Below are 24,406 nucleotides of genomic sequence, written 5' to 3' on the forward strand. Positions count from 1 at the left end.
AGATATGATCCCTTGCTTGGTGTTATGTCCAAACCAGGCATCATGGTTTGTTTCACTTCCAGCAAACCATAATATGTAGCCGTGGTTTGTTCTTGACTTACCGATTATGATTTGTTTGGGAGTGAAACAAACCAAGATACCTGGTTTGAATGTACCATAATAATTTGGAACCAGCAGGGAGGAAAGAAACTGGCATTATTTCACTCATACACAGCTATCCATAATATGTGGTTGGCCTCTTGGCTGCTTGTGCCATCAGCTCCCAGTCTGTGTGTCACACATCAAGTGCTCTCAACTGGATGTTTTTATGAATGCCATTTCACCAATGAAACTTCGAAGAGTTTCAGCTAGGAGTCTTTTCCAGCCATACCTGGAGTTGCTGAGGATTGAATCTTGGGCTTCAACTGAGCCATTGAGCTACAGTTCTGATATAGATAATGGACTCCATGGACAAATAATCAAAGTTGATGCTCTTAGAGCAGATACATTACAGTTATTTCGAATTGGGATTTCAAATCAGGATGTGAATCTTCAACCTCTTCTTGCAAATACAGTGGTACCTCGGTTTAAGAACAGTCCTGTTTATGAGCGATTTGGTTTACGAACTCTGCAAAACTGAAAGTGTCCCGGTTTGCGAACTTTACCTCGGTCTAAGAACGGAATCCGAACGGTGGAAGGGCAGCGGGAGGCCTCATTAGGGAAAGCGCGCCTCCGTTTAAGAACAGTTTTGGTTTAAGAACGGATTTCTGAAACTGATTAAGTTCGTAAACCGAGGTACCACTGTAGATTGAGATGTGTTTTGCCCTGTCTTTTGCAATAGGGGTTTTTTACAGTTATTGTTTTGCTTAATAGCTTTTAAAAACTTGGTTCAGAATTCTCAAATGCAAACATACACATGATGAACAATCAACTCCTGCCGGGTTTTTTGAAACATTGAAAGAAAGAAAATGTGAAGTCCAAAGTGTGGGGCCTATGCAGCCGCTAATCTCTTTAGTAATAAGGCCATGAACCGTAAGGATCTTGTTAAAAATGGGCTTGCAGCTCTGTACTGTTCTTTGTTGAGCTAACAAGCCTTCCCCTTTCATAGTTTGGGAATGTAAACCCCTTTGCTCTTGAGTGGAAATCCATTTGGGAGCTTTTCAGCAGGGAAGAACTTTTATAGTCAGTTTTGCAGGACAAGGATCTGCCTACAAAAGCTGGGGATGTGTGTGTGTTTCGAATGGCCATATACAGGATAACCCTGGAGGGTGTTTTTCCAATTTTCATTCCCCTGCAATGTTTTTGAATGATTCTGCTAACTTTTCGGAAAGTGAACATGAACCTCATTCGGCCTTTTCACAGACTGAGCACAACATAGTTGCAGCTTATTTGATAACAGCAGGTATGAATGTTGATGGAATTTGTGGCAGGGGGATGAAAAACCAGGATTTAAGACTTGGAATAGAGGCATTCTGTGTTATTCAAGTGCAAAAAAAGCTGTTAATTGGTTTTTGTCCAGCATTTTCTAAAGATAGGGAAGTTTTAGAACAATCAAATGTGAAATGATAAAACTATGATCTTAAACAAGTATTGAACATGCACATTAAGGGTGCAATTCCCTATATGCATATATGTGGGTGGATGTGACTCGGATGGTACATGTTAACTTGCAAAAGAAATGTAATTTATTTAGATTTGTAAAATGATGTGTTTGTCACTGTTCTGGGAGCCATTTATCATAAAGATAGAAGGTTGGACCTGGACATAGTCTTGCTTAGAGTGGGCTAACTGAAATCGTGTAAGTCCCAATGGCCTCTGTTTGTCTACTGAACATTAATGGCTTTGTCTCCAACCTGTCGCTTTAAGGAATAAAAAGTATGCAGGGATATTGGCTCTCAGCCCTATGTTTGTTTCTCCATATGAAGTTCTTTGTTTGCTAGTTCTAGGCTGGAATGGTCTGAGAGCTCAGAGAGTTCACCCATTTTGCATTCCTCTCTGCCTTGTTCTTGGTTTTGGGGTCCTCTGCTGCAGCCACAAGTGGCAGCCAGTGAATGATTAAGCAATACAGCCTGAAAACTATCCTCAAGAAGCAAGTGGCTTGTTATTTCAACAGCTCTAACTCCACTCCCCATAGCAGTAGTTATGGAATATATTTTAAAAACAACATTGTGCATGGATTAGTCATAATTGATTTCCCCCTAATATAATCTTACATGCATTTTATGGGAGATGTTGGAATTGCTCGTGAGGAAAAAGCTCCCAACTATAGGTCCTTGTTTCAGCTATATGTTTTGTTGAAGACTTGTATCTATATTGGACACTCAGAAATAACATTTGGTCCCTAGATGTGCTCTAGGTCCGTAAAGGAGGTGGCCAGTGTGAGCAAGAATTCTCTTTAAAGATTGAGTAGCTTATTATGACATATACAACAAGCATTGCCATGCTTCTAAAGGAGCCTGTTGCATAGTCTCAAAAAGCCTAGAGCATCTCTATTTTGGCTCAAGCAGTGGCTGTACTGGGAGATCTGGAGAGCTGTTTTACGCAGCAAAGCAATGGAGGTGGTCATAGATGCAAAGGATACCTCCTGTCACCAGTATAAGATTCCACATTCTGTGAGTAGGTGGTGGTTTTACTATAGGTCGGGTATATTGCATTATCTTTTTTCAATTAAATATTTTTTTAGAAAAGTTTTAAAAAAGTCAAATTCTTACAGTGCTATATTTTTAAATGGATGCTTTTCATTATAGCAGTTGGATCATAAATGCTTCAACCCATTTTGCTTAAAGATGTCACTCTCGGCCAGTCTTATCACGATAAATTGAGTCACAGTTTTCTTAGAGGCAAATCTTTTCCTTCTAAGGAAAGACTCACTGAGCAGTACAGTGGTACCTCAGGTTACATATGCTTCAGGTTACATACGCTTCAGGTTACACACTCCGCTAACCCAGAAATAGTACCTCGGGTTAAGAACTTTGCTTCAGGATGAGAACAGAAATCGTGTGGCGGCAGCAGAAGGCCCCATTAGCTAAAGTGGTGCTTCAGGTTAAGAACAGTTTCAGGTTAAGAACGGACCTCCGGAACGAATTAAGTACTTAACCTGAGGTACCACTGTATTGGCAATGTGACAGTGTAACAAATGCGATACCATCCGAGAGTTAATCTTACTGCCAGAGTGCTCAAATTTTAGTCAGTATTACTTTTATATTCACAAACTGAACAAATGACAAAATTCTACAACTTTTCTGTTTAAATGCATTGCTACTTGAGTTTGTTTAGCAATAGGAATGCTGTGTCAGTATCTCAGCTCACAGTCAGAGGTAAACTGGCCTCACCCGGGGCGATTGAGTGAGATACTGTGTTTACCTTCCGTCTGCTACTCCCGGCAGGCTAGGTAATAATCCGGCGATTCTCCTCATTAGATGTGAAGAGAACACACCCTCTGCTTTTCTCTCCTTGCTTTCCCCCCCCAGGGAGGGGAAATGAGACAGACAGGAGTCTATTTTACATGACTTTTATTCCTGTCATTCAGCAGTACATAGAATCGTGACTGCACCCTTCAGACTCCATTAGAAGAGTCACAACTCCGCCCCTGCACTTCCAGCACAGGTCAGATGACACTCTGAGCTAACATCCGGTGCTCAGCACAGAGAAAAGACTCCCCCTTTTCTCCAACAGCACATCTCCAAACCACAACATCCTGTTTTGCTTTCCAGCCACCTGCAGCTGGCTTTTGCATTGCTGCTTTTATCCAACATGCTGAACATGTTCTGTTATCTTCTGGGCTTGTGTCTTATGTTACTTTGTGTAGGAGGAGAATATATATAGATACACTGAGTACCCACTGATGGTCTGACACCTTATAATAAATAGTAGCGTATATGCTGATGAAGAAATAATGTTTTATTGTTGCTCTATTTGCTTCAGACTGTATTGCCTTAGACAAAAAAGCTTCAAAGAAAGCAAGGAGCTGTTTTCTGAAGTGCAGCTCTTTGATGCAAATTAGATGTCACCAACCTTTTTGGACCTGTGGGCACATAGTGATGCTTTGCTGATTCTTACTGCTGAAAATAGGGCCTGGTGATCATAGAATTGTAGAGATGGAAGGGGCCTAAGAGTCATCTAGTCCAACCCTTGCAGAAATCTTTTTGCCCTACATAGGGCTCAAACCCATGACCCTGTGATCAAGAGTCTCATGCTCTACCGACTGAGCTATCCCACTGATGAACTTGTTATACTCTTTGATTGTGTTCCTAAAGGGTATAGATTCAGTGATGGGATGGTTCCTGCTCACTGATTTGTACACAGGACCATGATTTATTTTCACTGCTTTGGATAAGCTGCAGGATCCAAATGCTTTTTAAAGGCAGCCCTATATAGAACATACTACAGTAATCCAGTCTTGAGGAAAGGAGGACATATGTTGGGTACAATATTGCTGAATGCATGAATAATTCTGAGTTGGAAAGGGTTGAGGTAAAGAAAACCATCCATTTTCAAAACAAACAAGAGCTTTGTATAAAAGCCTGCAACACAGCATTATAAGACTATATTAACATTAGCATACATTTCCAAGTTTTATAGAAATATTAAAAAAAAATGCCTTGCTGAGTTATGGATACCCTTAATAAATTAGCCATAATAGAGTTGTTGTTGTTTTCCAGAATGCCAATGTTAATTATTTGCTATTGTTTAGTTTCCCTTTTTGGTCTTTTAACAGGAGTCGTAAGTCTTCTGAGTAACATAGTGGTCCTAGGCATCTTTGTTAAGTATAAGGAACTTCGAACAGCAACCAATGCCATTATTATTAACCTGGCTTTCACTGACATTGGAGTGAGTGGGATTGGCTACCCCATGTCCGCAGCTTCAGATCTGCATGGAAGCTGGAAATTCGGCTATGCAGGCTGCCAGGTACTTAGAAATGAAAGACCAAAGCATGTTTGTGTTTATCCCTGTTCCAGTTGAAGTGCACATAAGGCCTTTGGTTGATTTGATTGACATCCTATGCCCTTTTAAAACGTGGGTTTTTGGGGGGAGGGGGGTGACTGGGTTGTTGTTTTTATTTTGATTATATATTTTGTGGTTTTATATTTTTATTTTGTTTTCGAACTGCCCTGAGACCTCCGGGTATAATAGGGCGGTCGGTATTGATTGATTGATTGATTGATTGATTGATTGATTTGAATGCATGTAAACAAGTGAGATGCATCTAGGCCATTCCTACAATTGCTCATGTTCCGTTCAGAGCACAAACAGTGATGCAGACCTAACATCCACTCCATATGTTACAGCAGAGGCAGTTATTATGGAGTAGGTCGTCCCTATTTTCAATGGAGAAATGTTGGAGGGTATGCATGCTCCCAAAGAGCGAATAGCTGATAAAATAGGCTCTAGAGAATTTAGTGAACAAAAGTTTATGTCACAATAAATCTGTTAGCTTTTCAGATAGCTCAAAGCTGTTTGCTATCGGCTAACCCCTCTGCAAGCTGGAAATGAGGCATTTCAGAATTGTAAATTAAAACACATACTAAATCGGGCTTGCCACTAGATGGCTGCCTAGAGTAGAACGTCTGACTCCTAGCACTGTCTAGCTATTCATAACATTTTTCAGCTGCGAAGACTATTAGGGGCAACAAATGGGCAGAAGACCTGGTGGGTAAGGGACCCAGCACAGGGGCAAAACACTTCACATGCCCCACAGGCCCCTCAGTGCCTCCAGCTAAAAGGATCAGGGAGTAGGTGAAAATAAAAAACTACTGCCAGCTGGAGCAGGAAACAGAGCTTGAGATGATGCCTTAGGCCAGAGGTTTTCAAACCTTTTGAGTCCACACCTCCTTTGACCAACTACGTTCTTTCTGTAGCCCCCCTGTGGAGCTCAGGAGCCCAGTTATGTCACCCCTTGTTCGGCAGCCTCTCATCCTTTTTGTCACCCCTTGTTCGGCAGCCTCTCATCCTTTTTCAAACACCCTCCCTTGTGGAGTGTTCCCTCAGCCTCCTCTCCTCTCCCATCTCCTTGGGAGTCCTCCAGGCAGCCATCGCAGCCCCCCCCCCCCCCCCGGTCTCTGAAGCTCCTTAGCTCCTGGCAAACAGCATCCCTTGGCCAGCCACAGAGGCACCAATTGTCTGGGGAGCTTGTAACCAAGGCTGCTGCAACAAACAGCTGTGCAAGCCTTTGGGAGGCAGAGGCGCAAGAGGGAAACAGAGGAGGGAGGGAGGGAAGGAAGGAAGGAAGGAAGGGAGGAAGGAAAGAGGCCAGTGTTGCCGGTGGCACACTAGTTGTAAACCCACTGAGGCTGAGTCAGACCAGTGGTCCATTTTTCTCAGTATTATCTATGCTGGAATTGTAACATAGAAATGTCAGATTAGTAAAAAATATACAGGAAATGGCAATTTATTTACCAGAAAAAACAGGGGGGGGGGAGTATATAGATAGCACCATCCACCTATAAAAAGTCACAGAACAAATCTTCAATTTAGTCCACTCTGTTGGAGAGGATTCAGCAAATGGGGGTTTATCTCCATAGGTGGTGGAGCTGCAAGAAAGTTCAATCCTTTGGGGAACTAATTATGAATGAAGTATATGTTGTTATAGGTCAAACAGTACCCTTTGGTCCCCAAATAGCATTGTTCAGCTTGTTTTAAAATACAGTGGTGCCTCGCAAGATGAAAATAATCCGTTCTGCGAGTCTCTTCGTCTAGCGGTTTTTTCGTCTTGCGAAGCAACCCTATTAGTGGCTAAGCGGATTAGCGCTATTAGCGGTTTAGCGGCTTAGTGGCTTAGCGGCTAAAAGCTATTAGTGGCTTAGCGGCTTAGAAAAAAGGGGGGGAAGCGAAAAAAAATCACAAGACTCGCAAGACGTTTTCGTCTTGCGAAGCAAGCCCATAGGGAAATTCGTCTTGTGAAGCGCATCGAAAAACGGATAACCCTTTCGTCTAGCGGGTTTTTCGTCTTGCGAGGCATTCGTCTTGCGGGGCACCACTGTATCTGATTTTTAAAACAAGCTGAACAAATAGCTCATGATTTAAAATAGCTAACGTAGACAACAGATAACAATGCTCAGCTAGCCAAAATCCAACACGGGAACTTCAGTGTTACATTTTTTAAAGCTAAACTTGATATTATTTGGGGTGGATTTATGTAACAATGCATAATAACTGCAAAAATAACAGTAACAAGGATCAGAGTTCAAAACCTTCGAAAACAATGACGCTTATTCCTTGAAAATGATTATATAATCTCTCCAATTTCAGATCTATGCTGCTTTAAATATCTTTTTTGGAATGGCAAGTATTGGTTTGCTTACTGTTGTTGCAATTGACCGTTACCTGACAATCTGCAAGCCACATATAGGTATGTTATATTCTTGCACACAAAAAATGTAGTATATCACAACTTCTGTATAAAACACAATATAGGTTTTGGTTATATTTTATTGCCTAAACTCATGAACTGGTTTTGTACGCAATCTGATTTTTCATGTAGACTTTTTGTTATAGATGCTTGAGTTGATTGTTGCTTACACATAGCAGGACCAGTTGAGCAAACAAATGCTACAGAGTTTTGCTATTTAAAGCACCAGCAGTTCTGTTTGCTTTCTTAGCGCTCTTTGGAAACTTTGTTACCCACACAGAGTTAACCAAGTCATATTTTAATAAGGTTTATGAGATCCGGCACTTGAGAAATTGAAAGGGGTGAAGACGAAAGCAGACAATCTTGGTGACCAGTTTGCATGGGTAGGTGTGTGTGTAGAGGGAGATTCAACTGTCATAAAACAAGATATAGGTAGGTAGCCTTGTTGGTCTGCTGTAGTGCTACTGGAAGGATTTTTTAAAATTTTGTTTTGTCAAAAATCAAGATAGGCTGCAGTGCAGCCACAAGACTCAGAGCACTGATAATGATGGTTTTGTGGGCAAAAGCACCATTTTAATATTTTACTTACATATCTTGCATTGGAGATCCAGCACTGAGCAACTTGGGATAGATTACCTTTCAGGTCTCTACTAACTCTAAAATCCTATGATTAGGCACACAATGAAGCTACCTTGCTGAACCTAATCCTATGCATGCTGCCCTGAATTCCATCATGGGAGAAAGGTGTGATATAAATGAAAATAAAGTACAGGGGTAATCCTATTAGTGAAAGGTTCATGGTAGGTGTGGGGAATCTGTGACTCTCCAAATGCTGCTGGAGTGCATCTCCCATCATCCCTGAACATTGGCCATTCAGGCTGGGGCAGATGGGACTTAGCAGACCAACAGCATCTTGTGGGCAGTGATAGGTTCCCTACACCTGGTTTGGGGGAATGGTCTTTTGTCATCTCTTGTCTTTTGGGGGCCAACTTTTGATTTCAAAAAGTTTGTTGATGGAATGAAATGCTTCCATTTCATTCACTGTATGAAGCCAATATATAATTTGGGTATTTATTTGTCTGAGGGCTTTCTTGTGTAGATCTACAATAAGTGTAGATTAACTTTGTATTTTTATGGGTTTATACAGTTTTGTTATCATTAAAGCACTGCGTTTACTTTAGTGTAAAATGTTATAAGCGACCAGGGAGAATAAACAGAGCTATCATTGTTTTGTCTCCATAGGTAGTAGACTTACTGCTAACAACTACACAGTTCTGATTCTTGCTGCCTGGATCAACGCAGTCTTTTGGGCCTCAATGCCGATTGTGGGCTGGGCAAGCTACGCCCCAGATCCAACTGGAGCTACCTGTACAGTGAACTGGAGGAAAAACGATGCGTATGTTTTGACTTGTCGGGTAGTACGTGTGTGTTTGTTTGTTCGTAAATTTGTACTGGGCTTGTGTCAGTGCAGCCTCACCATAAAAGGTGGCAAATATTGAGATGTTGGTGGGGAGGAAAGATCTTCTAAAAAAGGCAAGAAAGGTTTCCAAACTCTGTTTTCTCCTCCAAGAATATAAAACATGGGAGATATATATATATATATAGATATATAGATATAGTATTGATTTTATATTAAAATTATGTTTGATTATTTTGCTTTATATCGTAAATAAAAGTAAGGGGTTTTTATTTTATTAAAAAGCAAAATTTAAAGTCTTCATAGTGCACCATTAATAGATTGGAGTAAGAGACTCAAGAGAGTCTGACTCCCTAACTGTTGACAAGGGTAAACAAACCCTTGTGGGCAGTTGTGAAGGTCACAATCGTTTTTTATATTTACTCAGAAGTAAGTGCTACTGCAGGGGGACGCGGGTGGCGCTGTGGGTAAAAGCCTCAGCGCCTAGGGCTTGCCGATCGAAAGGTTGGCGGTTCGAATCCCCACGGCGGGGTGCGCTCCCGTTGCTTGGTCCCAGCGCCTGCCAACCTAGCAGTTCGAAAGCACCCCCAGGTGCAAGTAGATAAATAGGGACCGCTTACTAGCGGGAAGGTAAACGGCGTTTCCGTGTGCGGCTCTGGCTCGCCAGAGCAGCGATGTCACGCTGGCCACGTGACCCGGAAGTGTCTCCGGACAGCGCTGGCCCCCGGCCTCTTGAGTGAGATGGGCGCACAACCCTAGAGTCTGTCAAGACTAGCCTGTATGGGCAGGGGTACCTTTACCTTTACCTTTAAGTGCTACTGGGTTCAATGGGAAATACTCCCTATTAAGTGAGTATAGGATTTGAGGCTGTGTGTCTAAACTCAGCCAAAATGGAGCCACTATTGATGGGTACAGTTTTAAAAAACACTTTTAGAACATCTTGCACAGTACATAAAATGTTTCACTCTAATCTTACAGTTAAACCAGGATGAAAGGTGGTGTTTTCTAGTCATCATCTTCGTGTTTTCCCCACTTTCAGATCCTTTGTTTCTTTTACGATGTCTGTGATTGCCGTTAACTTTGTCATCCCGCTATCGGTCATGTTTTACTGTTACTTCAATGTTTCGCGAACTATGAAGCGGTACGCCAGAAGCAGTTGCCTGGAGAGCATCAACATAGATTGGTCTGATCAAGTAGATGTAACAAAGGTATGGTCATTCTGGCAGAGCTCCCTTTTCTGTTTCAGTGGGGAGGAAATCAGTTTATTTTGCACGTTGAGGTGCTGAAGCAAATCATCAGATCACAAGATGCTGCCTTAGACTGTATCAGACTATAGGTCCCTCAAGTTCATTGGATTGATTGGTTGTGGTTTCCCAGGGTTTTAGAAAGGGGGCTTCCCAGCCATACGTTCTGCATGAAAAGCCGTTGCTCTACCACTGAGCTACATATGTTCATGCCAAACACAAATACAATATCCTAGGGCACTGTTACCCAAACATGGGTCTCCTGCTGCTTTGGGACTACAATTCCCACCATCCCTGACCACTGGTCTTGCTAGTTAGGGATGACAGTAGTCCAAAAACACTGCACTAGGGGTTGCCGCCCCTGCTCATGTCGCTTGACAACTCTGCCACTCCTCGCCATCCACCTTGCCAAACCAAATTCCTTCCTTTTCACTTCACAAAACCCCCATATCTTCACAGCTCCTTCAAGTCTCCCTCCTCCCACGTCCTCACATCTCCTCTGTGTCTCTCCATCCCTACTTTATTCCAACCTTAGATGGGCTTGTAACAAAAAAGGGAGACTGGATAGAATGAAGGTCTGAGGTAACGATCAAAGAGATGCTAGAACAGAACTGGAAATATTTTGGGGCATCACACTTTGTTCATTTTCCTTTACAGATGTCTGTTGTCATGATTTTAATGTTCCTGGTGGCGTGGTCACCATATTCTATCGTGTGTTTATGGTCTTCGTTTGGGGATCCCAGGAAAATTTCTCCTGCCATGGCAATTATAGCGCCATTATTTGCCAAGTCCTCCACATTCTATAATCCCTGTATTTATGTCATTGCGAACAAAAAGTAAGTGGTTCACTTCTACCACAACTTAAGAGGTGGATATTCTGTGGGGAGAGAATGTGTTATAATGAGTTCCGGTGTGATGCAGTGGTTAGACTCCTGGACTTGGATGGTGAAGCTCATGGGTGGCCTTGAGCCATTCACTTCTTGAAGGTGGAATTCTTGGAATTTGAGGGATTGGCACTGAATTCATGCATCCAACACTGAAAGGATTTCTCCCTCTTTCAGGTTTCGAAGGGCCATCTTTGCAATGGTCAGATGTCAAACACGGCAGGAGATCACAATCAACCATGTCTTCTTGCCAATGAGTGCATCTCAAAGCACAATTACCTAAGGATGCTGATGGAAAGCATTGCCTCTATGTTTACTTGCTTGCCGAATCCCTGGAAAGAAGCAAGTCTGATCTGTTTTGCGGATAGTTGTGTTACAAGGCCTTTGCTTACTTTCAAGTCATTTGACTCCATAGCTGGATCCTGTGGTAGCTATGATGGTAACAAGCACCATATATTTTATTCCCCGAGATGTACCAGGGTCCTGGCTGGCCCAGGCTGTATGGTTGCTGACCCCTGGTGCCAAGCTATCTGCTGCAGCATTGTATTAGCAAAAGGACCCTTGCGGTTCATTGTACAAGCACAATATTTCATAGGCGTGTGCCCTTAGTATCTATAATAAAACATCAATAAAAATCAAGACTTCAGAGATTAGTGTTTTTGACTGGTTTATATCCTTTCCCACAATTATTAGTCAGTTTTGTACCTGTTAGGTTGAGGGAGGAGGGGATGGTACATTTTCATCAAGAATATAAACCATATTACAGTAACAGGTATATTTTTAAACAGCCAATATTCCTGTTTCTTTTCTTAAAAGCAAACAAATGTCACCAGAAAAACAGTAGCGAGCAATACACCTTCTCTTCCCAGTTCTTGTGTGCTTCAAAGTGATTTTTACTGAAACTATTCTGAAAGAAAGTAATTAGATCTAATAGCTAATCTGTGCTTTTTTAAAAAAGCAAATATGTGATCGTTTTTAAAGAAGAGCAAAAAGGACAAACAGTTAAGTTATTAATCAACAGGAAGCCACTTTTCAAGATTATTGCACTCAGATTATTGGTACCATCTGCTACTAATTGTAAGTATATTTCATTAAATGATTATCAGTTCCTTTATGCTTCATGGGTCTCCATCTGTATACAGCTAATTTTATTCAGCTGTTAATTTAAAATAATTGGTCTTTTACAATAGCACCCAGTCAAAAAGCATTTTTGCCCCCATTCTGTGCTTCTGCCAATTTTGTGTTTTATTTTTGCTGTGTGATATAGGTGTGCTTCACAGTTATTCAAAGCACAGAGCATTTTTTAAAAAATAAAAAGGTAGTGTTTTACTTGCAATGGCTGTCTAAACTGTGCATTACTCTGGTGACATTTCCCTGCTTTAATTTCAGTTTTTCATTTGATATTTAAAGAGTCACTCTTCAGGATGGTTGCAATTTAAAGGTAATATATTCCTCCTTTGACACAATAAGGAGCGAGCTGTTTCAACTGATCCTTTGCAGAATACATTTGAAGGTTAAGTAACTGCAGCTCTTGGTTAATCCAGGGTAATCTGCTCTTACTAAATGGATGCCTATGTTCACAGCCGTGGCACACAGAGGGAGTGCCTAGGAATAAAAGATTTTAGGTTTTGGGTATATCAATTGTCCTGGAAGGAAGTCATGTATCTGATTGCTGCTGTCTGCATTGTGATGAGCTTTTTGGAAGAAGTCGATAGTTTCTGCCCATCTCAGTGCACTTGCATCTATCATGGCAGAGGGGACGACACTGGAACAAGGTAGGCTTTGCTTTTCTGTTCCAAAGAAAATGCTACTCAGTACAACCACAGGAAAGCAGCCGATGAAATTTCAAAAAAACTAATCCAATGCTACTAGTCATTGGTGTAAATGCTACAGTGGTTCGTGTGCTTTGCAAGTTATTTCTGTAGCATATTAATATACCAGGGGAGAAATTAGAATCCCCCCCCCCCCCCCGCTTTGCACTCTTATAGTAAGCTACGTGCATAGGCAAGGTAGCTGGCTGCAAAGTCTGATCTAATTGGATTGCAGTAAAGGGGGCTGAAACTGCAGGGGGGAAATGTCAATGCAAGCCTATACATGTCTACTCAGAAGTAACCCCCACTATACTCATTGTGGCTTTACTGGTAAGTGAGCGAGTATAGAACTGTTTCCTTCATTGCTTGGTACAAATGCCCCTAGAATCTACATCCTTCTGCAATGCCAGTATTTTGAAAATAGTTTTAAAGAACATCTAGTCAGTGTACATCATTCCGTAGGGAAGCCAGATTTGAAACAAAGAAGATACTGATATCCAGGTCCAGAATTCTATGAGAGCAATAGTGCCCACAAATTTTCAGCTTTGCTCCATTCCAAGCAGATAATTGGTGGAATAGAGAAGGATGGTGCACTGAGCCAAGAGAATGTTCAGGGACTTAATTGTAGGCCATAAACTATTTGTGCAACCAAGCCTTCAGGATGCAGTGGATTCTGTGGCCCCACAGCAATCATTTGCAAATATGGTGGGGCAATCCATTGACAGAAGCCTGTCTCTTCGGTGGGCGGTGGGGTCCTCAGCAACACCACTGGAGTGAAGCCAAGTCCTGGAAACTTCAACACAATTTGTAATGATAGATTCAAAACACGTCTTTTATTCTCAATTTGGAAAAGAAAACAATGTTCATTTAGTTGTATTGTACCTTATTTGGGACAAACAAAGGACATAAAAGCAATACAAACGTCTGCAGTTTGTATTACATTGTTTGCTAAATAGTTGACTTCTTATTGGTTTTATCTGGTTTTTATTATCGTGAGTGGCTTTGAGATTTTTATTTGCTTAAAGTGACTAACAAATGTTAAGAACTGTTGGAAATAATGGATGGTGCAGCATAAGGTAAAACACAAATGAAAGTAAAAATCCAACTGTCTAGAATTTCTAAAATGATATTTTTAATATGATAGGCTTAGCCTTTTTGGACCCTGCCTCAGCAGCTTCATGGAATTCATGAGAGGATGGTTATTTTCAGCGCCTGCAAATATCATTTAGTTTATTTTTTTGATATATCTGGCTTTAGAAAACTAAAATATAATGGTTAGCTAGAAAAGGGGTTTGGTTTTAGGACTTGTGCAGTTCTTTTTTTCTTGCACAAATATGCTGCAATCTTATACCGGTTTACAGTGGGAGTAGATACACTTTGGACTTCACTGCCTTATCTTCCCAAATGCCATCGAGTGGGGGAAGGAAACAAAATGTCAGCTCAATTAGATGAAGTGGTTTTGAAAATCCTCCCTTCAGAAAATAAATTCAGAAGCATTCCAGACGCTTTTTGAATCTAGATATGTTAGAAATTGTGCTTGAAGGTTCTTTGGCTCTGGTGCTCCACATTTAAGGTTTCGTTTTCACCATTTGTTCTTACATAATCCTTTTGTGAACTCATTAGTGTTTCTCTGGTCGGAGATTCATGGAATTAGTGGTCAGTTAGAAAAGGGGTTTGTCTTTAGGAATTGTGCAGTTCTTCTTCTCTTGCACCAATATGCTGCAATCTTATGGCAGCTTAATAAGAATAGTTAAATCATGTATGCTGTCAGCCATCTGGCGTTGTCCATGCCTGTGTTCTTTCTTGAATCATGCTTAGCCTCTGCTTGTGGCCTCTGGTAGGTGATACCACAAACGGCAGTTGAGACTGTTAGGCACAAGGCCTTGTTGAAATCTTGAGTAATATGCTTATGGCCCCAGTAGTAGAGGCTATAACTTGGTTTTCAAAACCAGTTTATTTTGGATGGCTTTCTCCTAAAGGACACATAGCATGTCTGATTGCATTTTATCATCATCATCATTAAGTGTATCATGCTGTTTTCCTGTGTGGTGTTTTAGGCTTTGAATGATCAAATTTTTATTGAAATGTGATGTTGGGTTTTATTGTTGTTTTAAATGTAAACTGCCTTGTGAGGGCTTTTGCCCTGAAAGGCGGCCTAGGGATAGATAGAAAATAAAAAATGAGGGGCTGAACCAGTTCCTAGATGGTACTATTGTACCGTCAGACGGCAGGTGAGGGGAGCACATGGTTAAGCAGAGGAGTAGGGTGAGGGACGGTGTCATCTGCCCTCCTCTCAGCTCTGACTTTTTCTTACACCTGAGGAGAGTAGCTGATGCTCAAGTAAATCTGCCTGAAACATCAGGCCAGGTGAGTGTCTGAGACTGTTGTGCCCACCCAATTTGGAGGAAGTGTGTCATGGGCACTTTGTATGTGTACCTCAGAAGGAGCACAACACCCGCTGAAGGCAATTGGTTTGGTGTGAGACCAGTGGGGACGAAGAGTGGTTGCCGCCATCTGTTTTCAGTCTCCGATTCCTGTCATCCCCAGCCAGTGTTGTTCAGCACCTTGCGGACTTCCTCTGGTGTAGGCTACATCCTCCTCTGCTCACTTAACATCAACCTGCAATGAAAGAGCAGACTTGACATGAGGGTTTGAAGGGTTATTACAGGCTTCCTCAACCTCGGCCCTCCAGATGTTTTTGGCCTACAACTCCCATGATCCCTAGTTAGCAGGACCAGTGGTCAGGGATGATGGGAATCATCAAAACATCTGGAGGGCCAAGGTTGAGGAAGCCTGGGTTATCATAACCCCCTTTATACTGTGCTATTGACTGGGTTAGGCTGCAATCCAAACCCTTGGCTAGCAGCAATGGGGCTTAACTGAGTGGTGTAACCACTGTCACATGCCAGGGCAGAAGATGGGTGAGGAAGAGGAAAATGCCTGTCTGCAACACAGGTTGGCAAAGCGAAAAGGCCCATCTTGGGCCCATTGCCATCATGTGACTGTGCTACGGCCCTATCAACACTGTACTTTTCAAGTAGTATCATGCCACTTTAATCAGCCATGGTTTCCCTCAAAGAATCCTGGGAACTGTAGTTTGTTAGGAGTTTTTAGGAGACCCCTGTTGCCCTCAAAGAGCTATGATCCCCAGAGTTCCATGGGATTGTTTGTTAAACTACTATGGGACTTGCAGCTGTGAGGGAAATCGGGTTCCTTGAAAACTTCATTGAAAACAATTCATTATCGCCTCTCTTTCTTTTTATTTGCCCTTAGGTCTGTGCTGTGCAATGATCCTGATATGTTTGAGATACCTGTAAACGTTCCAGTGGATACAGTGAAACTCCGGATAGAAAAGACTGTCATACGAAAGATCCCAACTGAAGCCTTCTACTACCTGGTGGATCTCAAATACCTGTGGCTTACCTACAACTCTATAGCAAACATTGACACGAGCAGCTTCTATAATTTAAAACTATTGCATGAATTGCGCCTGGATGGGAATTTGCTGTCAAGTTTCCCTTGGGAATCTTTGGCTGAGATGCCTAACCTCCGAACACTTGACTTACACAACAACCTAATGACCAGCATTCCTGCTGAGGCCGGCAAATATCTGAGGAATCTCACTTACCTGGACATATCTAGCAACAAATTAACCTCTCTGCCATCAGACATCTTGGATATCTTGCTTCCTTTTTCTGAAACAGGATTGCCCAGAAACACAGAACCCAGGAATGCAGACTCCATAATACAGAGGGTCATACTAGGTAAGCTGGCAAATATCGTGAAATTCCTTCTTTGAACTGTGCCAGCTGGCATGAATCTTGAATGAGTCCCTGGGCCATTGAAAAATGGTTCTGGCCATACATTTCTTGCACTGCTGTTTCCCTAAATTTTAGTTTGGCATTTTAGCATGAAAGGAATGTGAGAACAGCAAGATCTGGAACTTGGTTAGAATAGTTTGATCAATGCTGTCCATTGTGTTGACTGGAGCACCCACAATTCCTATGGTCTGCTTTCTGACTAGCGGGGAGCACTGCCGCTGCTTGTGTGCCTTGTGAGCTTTTGATGTGCTGACCAGAACCCCCTGCAGATGCGCATTGCTGTGACATGTTTGCTTTAAGCGTCTTAAAGGAACTGACCTGACAAAAGTTCCATTCATGATCCGGTGGGGGCGGGGCATACACAAAGTCATTGGCTTTGGTATTATAACCACACATGTGGGTTCTGCAACAAAATGTAGCAGTGTCATGTGATTCTGCTCAGGATACTCTTTTTCCAGGACATTCCATTCAATTCCCAACCCAAGTTTTCTGTTTTCTTCAAGAGGCAGTCAGTATTCTATGTCCATTGAGCTCCTCACAGAGCAGCTTTGGAGTGGGCTCCCTAGTTTCCCACCCCTCTAAAGATTGCACTTTTGCACATGTGTCCTACAAATATGCATATTAATATGGGGGCAACTCTTGAGGTTTCACAAAGCCTGCTGTTACATCTCTCCTGTGCAGTGATGGGCTATTCAAGTAGCACATACAAATATGTGCCAGGTCAAATATGCACCATTGTCCACATTCAGAGAATGAGTTTGCTAACGTTATATGTTATATAGCAGTGTTTCCTAATCCTGCAAGAATTGCATACCCCTGCTGAGACTTTAGTTTTACCTGAATACCCCTTCTAAGACAAATATAATTTGGGGGTAGTATTAATAATACGATTTAACTATGATAAAGTAAAATAAAAATATTTTGCTGCGCACCCTTTAAGACGCTTTCATGTATCCCCAGGGATGCATGCACTACGCTTTGGGAAACACGGTTTTTTGGGTTGTCCAAATTCCAAAGTTATCCTTGCGGGTGACTTTGCTAGACAACTTAGGTAGTACAAATCGCTGTTCAGCAGAGGGTGCTGTTCCTTTTATAGTTGGAACTGAGCACCGGTTTCTGAATGCCCCACTCTGAAGGTTATGCTGTACACATGACTTTTAAATCACTTCTCATTTCTCCTGCGGATTGATTCTTCTCTCGCACTATCTTCTCATAAATCATTGCTGCTGATCCTGATTCAATATCAGGTATTATCTTGTTTTGCATGCAGAATTGGCAGTGCCAAAAGCCAACAAAACAAAAGTCCTGCACCTCCAATTCTAAAATAAAACTCAGTATTGTAAATTATGGGAGCCATTTAAGGTTCCTTGTGCTGTTTCTGCACAAGGGAGCTGGGGCACAACTGCCCTGAATTAGGGATTCATTTATTGAATCAGCTGCAATAGAGATTCATGCCTAGAATGTTGCTTTTGTCTCTCTTTTCCCCCATCTTTTTTTCTCCTGTTTGGTAGCGCCTATTCTTTCTGAATTTCTCTGCTGGGCCCTTTAGCAATGTTCAGGTCTGCACGGGTTTAAAGATATTTACTGGTGCCTTCTACTCTAATGATAGCATCAAAGTTTGGAATTAAGTGAACATAGGAAGCTGCCTTCTACTGAGTCAGACTATTGGTTCATCTCACTCCGTATCTTCTACACTGACTGGCAGTAGCTCTCCAGGATGTCAGGCGAGGTTCTCTCCTGAGATGACATGGATTGAACTGGAGACCACCTGCATGCAAAGAAGAAGCTTTAGCACTTAGCTATTACGCTTCCTAAAGAGCTTGTAAGGACAAACTTAAGAGTTTGCGATTCCTGTTGTCACTACTGACAGATACATCTGAGTGTGAGGAAAAAGGGGAGCAGGCAGCAAAATGAGGCACACAGATTGGTGGGGGACATTGATTGGTTAGTGAGATGTACCTGGACTCATCCTTATTTTATTGGAGTGTAATGTGGTTCAAATTTTGGAGTGGGCTGAAACACGAAAGTACAATGGGAAGATATTTCAAGCAGTTGGCCCATTGCTACCTGTCCTCTTTACTTCCATGACTTGCTAAGACATTGCCTCTTGTGTCTAGTGGAGGCTGCTCTGTTAGGGAAAATGGGGCACCACCCACCAACTTGAGCCTTGAGTCCTCAAAGCCCACTTTCCTACTGACAACCACTCCAGGGCCTGGCACTGCCTGTTGGCTTCCTCCTCCCGAGTCTCAGAGTTGACCCTGTAGAAACTCGGGAGGGAGGAGGATGGGGACAAGGCTAGAATTAGCTTGCTCTGCCTTTCATTTTCTCTACCTACTGTTGGGCTCCCTGCCCTTTGTCCCAGCTGTGCAATGGTCTGACTCAGTATATATATATATTTTTTAAATAATTTTTATTAATTTTCCAAACATGTATTATACACAAACGACAAAACAAAACAAAACATACACACAAATAAACATGTATAATTTCATAGACTCATTTTCCTTCACCTTGTTTCCCGGACTTCCCCATACCTCCCTTTTTCTGCATCCTTATTTTTCCCTTTTATCAGCAACCCTCCATTTAATTAATTAATTCATCTTCATTGTAATTCCCTTAAATTTATGATATACAGCTGCAGTTCTCTGTTTCTTAACACCATAGCATCTCAGCACTCCTCAATATTACAACAGTTTTTAAGATATATTTTAAATTTCTTCCAGTCTTCTTCCACTGTCTCACTCCCCTGGTCTCGGATTCTGCCGGTCATCTCTGCCATTCCCATGTAGTCAATCACCTTCGCTTGCCATTCTTCCAGAGTAGGTAGCTGCTGCGTCTTCCAATACTTTGCCAGAAGAATTCTTGCTGCTGTGGTAGCATACATAAAGAAAGTTCGGTCTGACTCAGTATAAGGCAGCTCCCTATGCTCCTATCCCTGCCAAGAACTTGCCCACGTAACTGATGCCTTCAGAAAGCAGGCTTCACCTCTTCTGCCCATCAGCTACCTGCATTGGCTGTGTAAGCAAGTTGCCCACAGAAGCTGGCAGTTGGTATTTTCCTCATGCTTGTGGATCCCTGGAAGGCATTCAGTTGGCCACTATAGAAAACCAGACCCTCTGCCACTGAGCTATGGCCCTTCGCTGTCATTTCTTATGAAATATTGTATTTCTTCCAAGCTAGCTTTGATCCGAATTGAGAAAAGGAACGGCCTAGCTGTGTTTTAAGCCAGCAATATGTACACGGCCTGGATGCAGAATAAATGGGGGTATGTACACAGCCCTAGTTTAACTGCTGAGTTGCATTGCTGGTAAGACTATGAGCATACTGTTCTTTTGTTTTCAGGCTTGCAGGACAACCCATGGTATTGTGACTGTCGGATTTCCAAGCTAATTGAATTTTCCAAAATTGTGGATACCGCCATTTTGCTTCTGGACCCTTTTGTGGCTTGCAGTGGACCTGAGAGCCTGGCTGGGATTTTGTTCCAAAGAGCAGAGCTGGAACAGTGCTTGAAACCATCCGTCATGACTTCGGCCACAAAGATCACCTCGCCCCTGGGAAGCAACGTCCTACTGCGCTGTGATGCAACTGGCTATCCCACCCCACAACTCACCTGGGTTAGGTCAGACAATGTGCCGGTGAACTATACAGGTATTGAGTCTCAAGCAAAAGAGGTCATTTCACCTTGGGTTGACAGTGACCTGTGAGATCATTGAGAACCAAAATAAGGGTGTAGTCATCAAGAGTGGTGGGCTGGAGTGACCCAAGTTCAAATGCCCACTCAGCCATGAAGCTCACTAGGTAGTCTTGACCAGCCACTATAGCCCTCTTCGTGCATTACTCATGTGTAGAGAGGAAGTGTGGTGAAATGGATGGCAGGGATATAAATGATGCTTCTTCTGCTGCCCTCGCCTTCCTTATGTTGAACACCACCCCAGTCTCCAAGCGGTGTGAAATTCCAGGGGTTCCAGACACTTACTCAGGGTCTGTGTTTCCTTTCAGAAATGTATTAGATATTTTGTATTGGATGCTGCTGGTCTGAGAGGCAGAACAGGAAATCAGTTTTTATAGATTATTGTATGTAGGGCTGACTTGGATCCTGTGCCATTCAACCAGTTTCACATACCTGAAACAGATTTACAGTCCACCCTTGCATATATTTGTGTAGAATCAAGTACTACAGAGTCCAGTGGATTTTGGATTAAAATACAATATACTGCAGGGGAAATGTTTATTCTAAGATGATGTCTGACTAATCAGACTTCAAGGTTTTTAACGGGTTGACCTTAATCAACTGATTGATCTTAATCAGTGAAATGTTGTAGCCCTATGAAAAAAGTTCCTTCTCATTTGAAATGTATGTTGTAACACCACAAAAAGCACACTAAGGTAGCATGAATGCTGCTACTTCGTGTTCAGGTTATCATACTCATCTGCATTGAATTGTTTTCCAGTTATTCAAGAAAGTCCCGGTGAAGGTGTAAGATGGTCCATCATCAGCTTGACCGGCATTTCCTACAAGGATGCAGGTGACTACAGATGCAAGGCCAAAAATTTGGCTGGAATGTCAGAAGCTGCTGTTACAGTCACTGTTGTTGGCGTTGTCACCACAACTGTTTCTCCACAAAAGTACGGGAAAAAGACTGCAGCAGACCAGCAAAACACGACCCAGGAAGAGGTCAAACAAGAATCCTTGAATGCAACCACCGCTTCTCCTTCAACACTGCCTACAAGCACTTCTTCTCCTACAACAGTGGCTACCAGTGAAGGGCCTACAACTGACAGAAGCAGCGACAAAAAACCACCCAAGTCAATGCCAGATGGAAGAAAGAACGCCAAATCAAATACAAACGGAGGCAAGAAACAACCAGGTGATGTCAGCAAGAAGGATGACGGGACATCCCTCAGCGCAGCAGCAGGAGCTGAAAAAAACGGTGCAGTAAAAAACCTAAGAGTAATTCCTGAAACTGACGAAAGAGTGACCTTAACATGGAAAACTGCCAGTGTCACAAGCAACTCTTCTTTGACTGTGTTGTACTCAAAGTATGGGGAGAAAGACATGCTGCCCCTGAGCACTGACCCCTCGAAAAACAAAGTCACCATAGATGGTTTGGAACCCAGCACACAATACATGGCCTGTGTTGTTCCCAAAGGGACCCCACCTACGAAGGACCAATGCATCATTTTCTCCACTGATGGAATTACCATGGAAGATGATTATCAGATTCCCATTTTGCTGGTAGCTGGTGGGGTGGCCTGTGCCGTTGTCTTACCGTTGATATTTTTCTTACTGTATAAAGTCTTAATGCTTCACAGGAAACCAAAACCTGTCAGGGAAGATGACCTTGAAAAAGAGACTTACGTCAAATTTGAAACCCTTTCCCTCAAACCACGTTCCGTGGTGGCAGGTGGGGAGCTTTGGGCTCGGCGGAACACCGATGAGTCAGAAAGACTACTGCTGTGTTCTAGGTCAAGTATGGATTCTCAGATGACCTTCAAAAGTGAAGGCTCAAGGTCAGAGTACCTCTGCTGACTCTGGGTGTTCTGCGGACCATCTGAAGATCCCTACTGGGGAATAGGGGAGTGACTGCAGCCTTGTTTCAGATGCTGGATCAGTGCCAGTTATAAAATGTGAGGATTAAGGACAGCAGCATTGAATAGAAATCAGAATTGTCTTTGGTGGGACATATGGGGGGGAATGCCTCTTTGAAAAGTGATATTTTTGAACTTTTGTATTATTTTTGAAGCATTCTGCCTGTTTATATTCTGTCTTTTTATCAATTTGCTCTTGTTCAAATGAAAGATTTTGTGTAAAACATGTACCACCAGCCTGTCCATTGCTATCTATGTTTCTTGTTTTTATATAAACTAACTTTAGATTAATAGGTATTAAAAAATACATTTTTTCATGTGCAGTTAAAATGTTAGATTTCTATGCTTGGACATTTGACAGATACAAGGGCCACAATCCAGCAGAACTCATCGAAATAAGCGTGGATTTGTTGGTTTAATTCTGCTTTTTGAATTGTGGGCGAGATGTCTGGTGATAAAAATGTGGTTTGTGTTGTAGAACACAGTTGAACATTAAATAATGCCTTGTTTTGATATGCTGTTTGATATGCAGGTTGGATCCAGACTAAGTGACCTACCTAGGTCCCATTCACTTCAAAGGAATGGAAGGATAACTAACTAACTGTGGATCCAACCCACTTAGTCAAAATTCATGGCTTTTTTTTCCTTGTGAGAAATTATGCATCAGCTGTATATGATGGATACATTTGGGAGAAGTTTTATCTCATTCTGAATTTAAGGAAACGATGAATATATATAATTTTGTAAGATACAAGTGTTTTGTTATACAGAAGTGCATAATAGCCTCAGCAATATAGGGCTCTCCAGATGTTTTGCACTACAACTCTCATTTCTGCCTGCCTGCCTGCCAGCCAGCACATTCATGTTGGTTGGAGGTGATGAGAGTTGATGTTCCAAACATCTGGAGGGACTTGGTTGGTGGCAGCTAGCGTAGAAGATAGCTACAGTAATACAGTAATAGTTACAGTAATTTACAGTAATAGTTACAGTAATATATTCCTAATTTACACTGTAATCCAGGTTAGACAAAAGTGCTAAAGATAAAAGAGGAAATCAAGTTAAATTTGATCAAACAAATTTTGATCCAGATGTCTAAAGGCACATAGCAGGGCATGTTGTTTTGCTTGTTTATTTAAGGGGTTTCTCCTTCCCTTCTGGAAGAAATCTTCCACAGAGCAGCTTGCAATATTTTAATATACAAATCCATTCCATAAAACCTTTTAAAACACAGCCAGCAATGATAAACCAACATTAAAACCACCAGTAGAAAAAATCATTCAGCAATACCATAGTAGATAACTACCCTCTCTCATGCCCCACCCCAATCAACACTGTTTGAGAAAAGAGATGGGGAATTGGCTTCTGGTTGCAGAGCCACTGCTGAGAAGGCCCTGTTAAGTGTGCTAACCAGTTTAAAGCCTTTACTGACAGGCACTGAAATAGGCCTTCTGAGGCAGATATTTCGATATAGGCAAGACTAGCTCTCCCTCATTGCTTTTCCTCAGCACCTGCAATTCAGCTGTGGACTGTGGAAGGTCCATTTCAGCTGTCATGACTTATAGCAGTTGGCCGACCATTATTACTCCATGATTTTTGTTTAATCCTGTTTAATAATAATAATAATATAATTAATAAATATAGGTTTTCAAGGCCAGGGATACCCTTGGCAATGCAAAACATTTTCCCTTCTCTATCCAATGTTCAGATGTCGGTGCCACTCCAAATTTATGTTAAGCAACATTATCTGCACAAGAGAGTAATGTCAGCTGGCAGACGTACAAACATCTTTAGAAACTCCTATTGGGGATAACAAAAAAATAGCTCAATGAAGACAGAGCAGGTTCAGTTTCCATATCAACTAGTTCCCCCTGAATACATACTTTACAGACTTTGGGACCCAATTTTATCTGTAGTTAAAGACCTTTAGAACTGTTAACTTGAAAGTGGTGTTGTACTGCTTACAATTGCTGCAACTAAAACCTTGTTGAAAGGGTCCGCTTCCAGGGACCCAGGAACTCCAGGATATTCTAGAAGTGTTGGTTGCAGCACTGGTCAAGGAAAAGCAGCGTTGAAGAAGTTGGTTAACAAATCATCCTGACTTTGGGCACGGTTTCCAAAGAGGTTCTCCTTCCTTAGGATCTAATTTTAGGCGGGAGAAAAAGGTTTTCTAATAAAACTGTAGCTTCATAAGGACAGATCAGTTTGGAGGTGCATTGAGAATTATATCTATCTGATCAAGTCATAATAATAATAGGCATTATTTTAAAAAACAAAGTTGCATCAAATGAATAAACAGAAAGCAAAATATCTCAA

The 24,406-nt window shown here is 42.0% G+C and overlaps 2 protein-coding genes across 3 annotated transcripts; both read left to right on the plus strand.

Annotated features, from left to right (window-relative positions):
* The first annotated feature begins 4 nt into the window (after positions 1–4).
* Positions 5–11,518, plus strand: RRH (retinal pigment epithelium-derived rhodopsin homolog). Its single transcript, XM_028744046.2, has 7 exons — positions 5–1,381; positions 4,697–4,887; positions 7,228–7,327; positions 8,570–8,723; positions 9,784–9,952; positions 10,646–10,824; positions 11,050–11,518. Exons 1-7 carry the CDS (start codon positions 1,276–1,278, stop codon positions 11,153–11,155), a joined length of 1,005 nt encoding a protein of 334 aa, XP_028599879.2. The 5' UTR covers positions 5–1,275; the 3' UTR covers positions 11,156–11,518.
* A 105-nt stretch (positions 11,519–11,623) lies between these two features.
* On the plus strand, positions 11,624–24,406 carry LRIT3 (leucine rich repeat, Ig-like and transmembrane domains 3). 2 transcript variants are annotated; one of them, XM_028744043.2, is made up of 4 exons: positions 11,624–12,647; positions 15,957–16,447; positions 19,847–20,152; positions 20,956–24,406. In XM_028744043.2, exons 1-4 carry the CDS (start codon positions 12,436–12,438, stop codon positions 22,032–22,034), a joined length of 2,088 nt encoding a protein of 695 aa, XP_028599876.2. In that variant the 5' UTR covers positions 11,624–12,435; the 3' UTR covers positions 22,035–24,406. The 2 variants fall into 2 exon arrangements, with proteins under 2 accessions (XP_028599876.2, XP_028599875.2); XM_028744042.2 differs by lacking the exon at positions 11,624–12,647 and adding an exon at positions 13,141–15,050.

Source organism: Podarcis muralis, chromosome 9, assembly GCF_964188315.1.
Source record: "Podarcis muralis chromosome 9, rPodMur119.hap1.1, whole genome shotgun sequence".
Taxonomy (NCBI): domain Eukaryota; kingdom Metazoa; phylum Chordata; class Lepidosauria; order Squamata; family Lacertidae; genus Podarcis; species Podarcis muralis.

What these genes read in the sequence shown, in the direction of transcription:
- LRIT3 (XM_028744043.2), top strand. Translation starts at nt 12,436, where the DNA reads ATGGATGCCTATGTTCACAGCCGTGGCACACAGAGGGAGTGCCTAGGA. An exon ending in GGGGACGACACTGGAACAAG is followed by an intron (nt 12,648 to 15,956) that starts GTAGGCTTTGCT and finishes ATTTGCCCTTAG; the next exon opens with GTCTGTGCTGTGCAATGATC. An exon ending in AATACAGAGGGTCATACTAG is followed by an intron (nt 16,448 to 19,846) that starts GTAAGCTGGCAA and finishes TTTTGTTTTCAG; the next exon opens with GCTTGCAGGACAACCCATGG.
- RRH (XM_028744046.2), top strand. Translation starts at nt 1,276, where the DNA reads ATGTTTTTGAATGATTCTGCTAACTTTTCGGAAAGTGAACATGAACCT. An exon ending in AGCTTATTTGATAACAGCAG is followed by an intron (nt 1,382 to 4,696) that starts GTATGAATGTTG and finishes GTCTTTTAACAG; the next exon opens with GAGTCGTAAGTCTTCTGAGT. An exon ending in AACTGGAGGAAAAACGATGC is followed by an intron (nt 8,724 to 9,783) that starts GTATGTTTTGAC and finishes CCCCACTTTCAG; the next exon opens with ATCCTTTGTTTCTTTTACGA.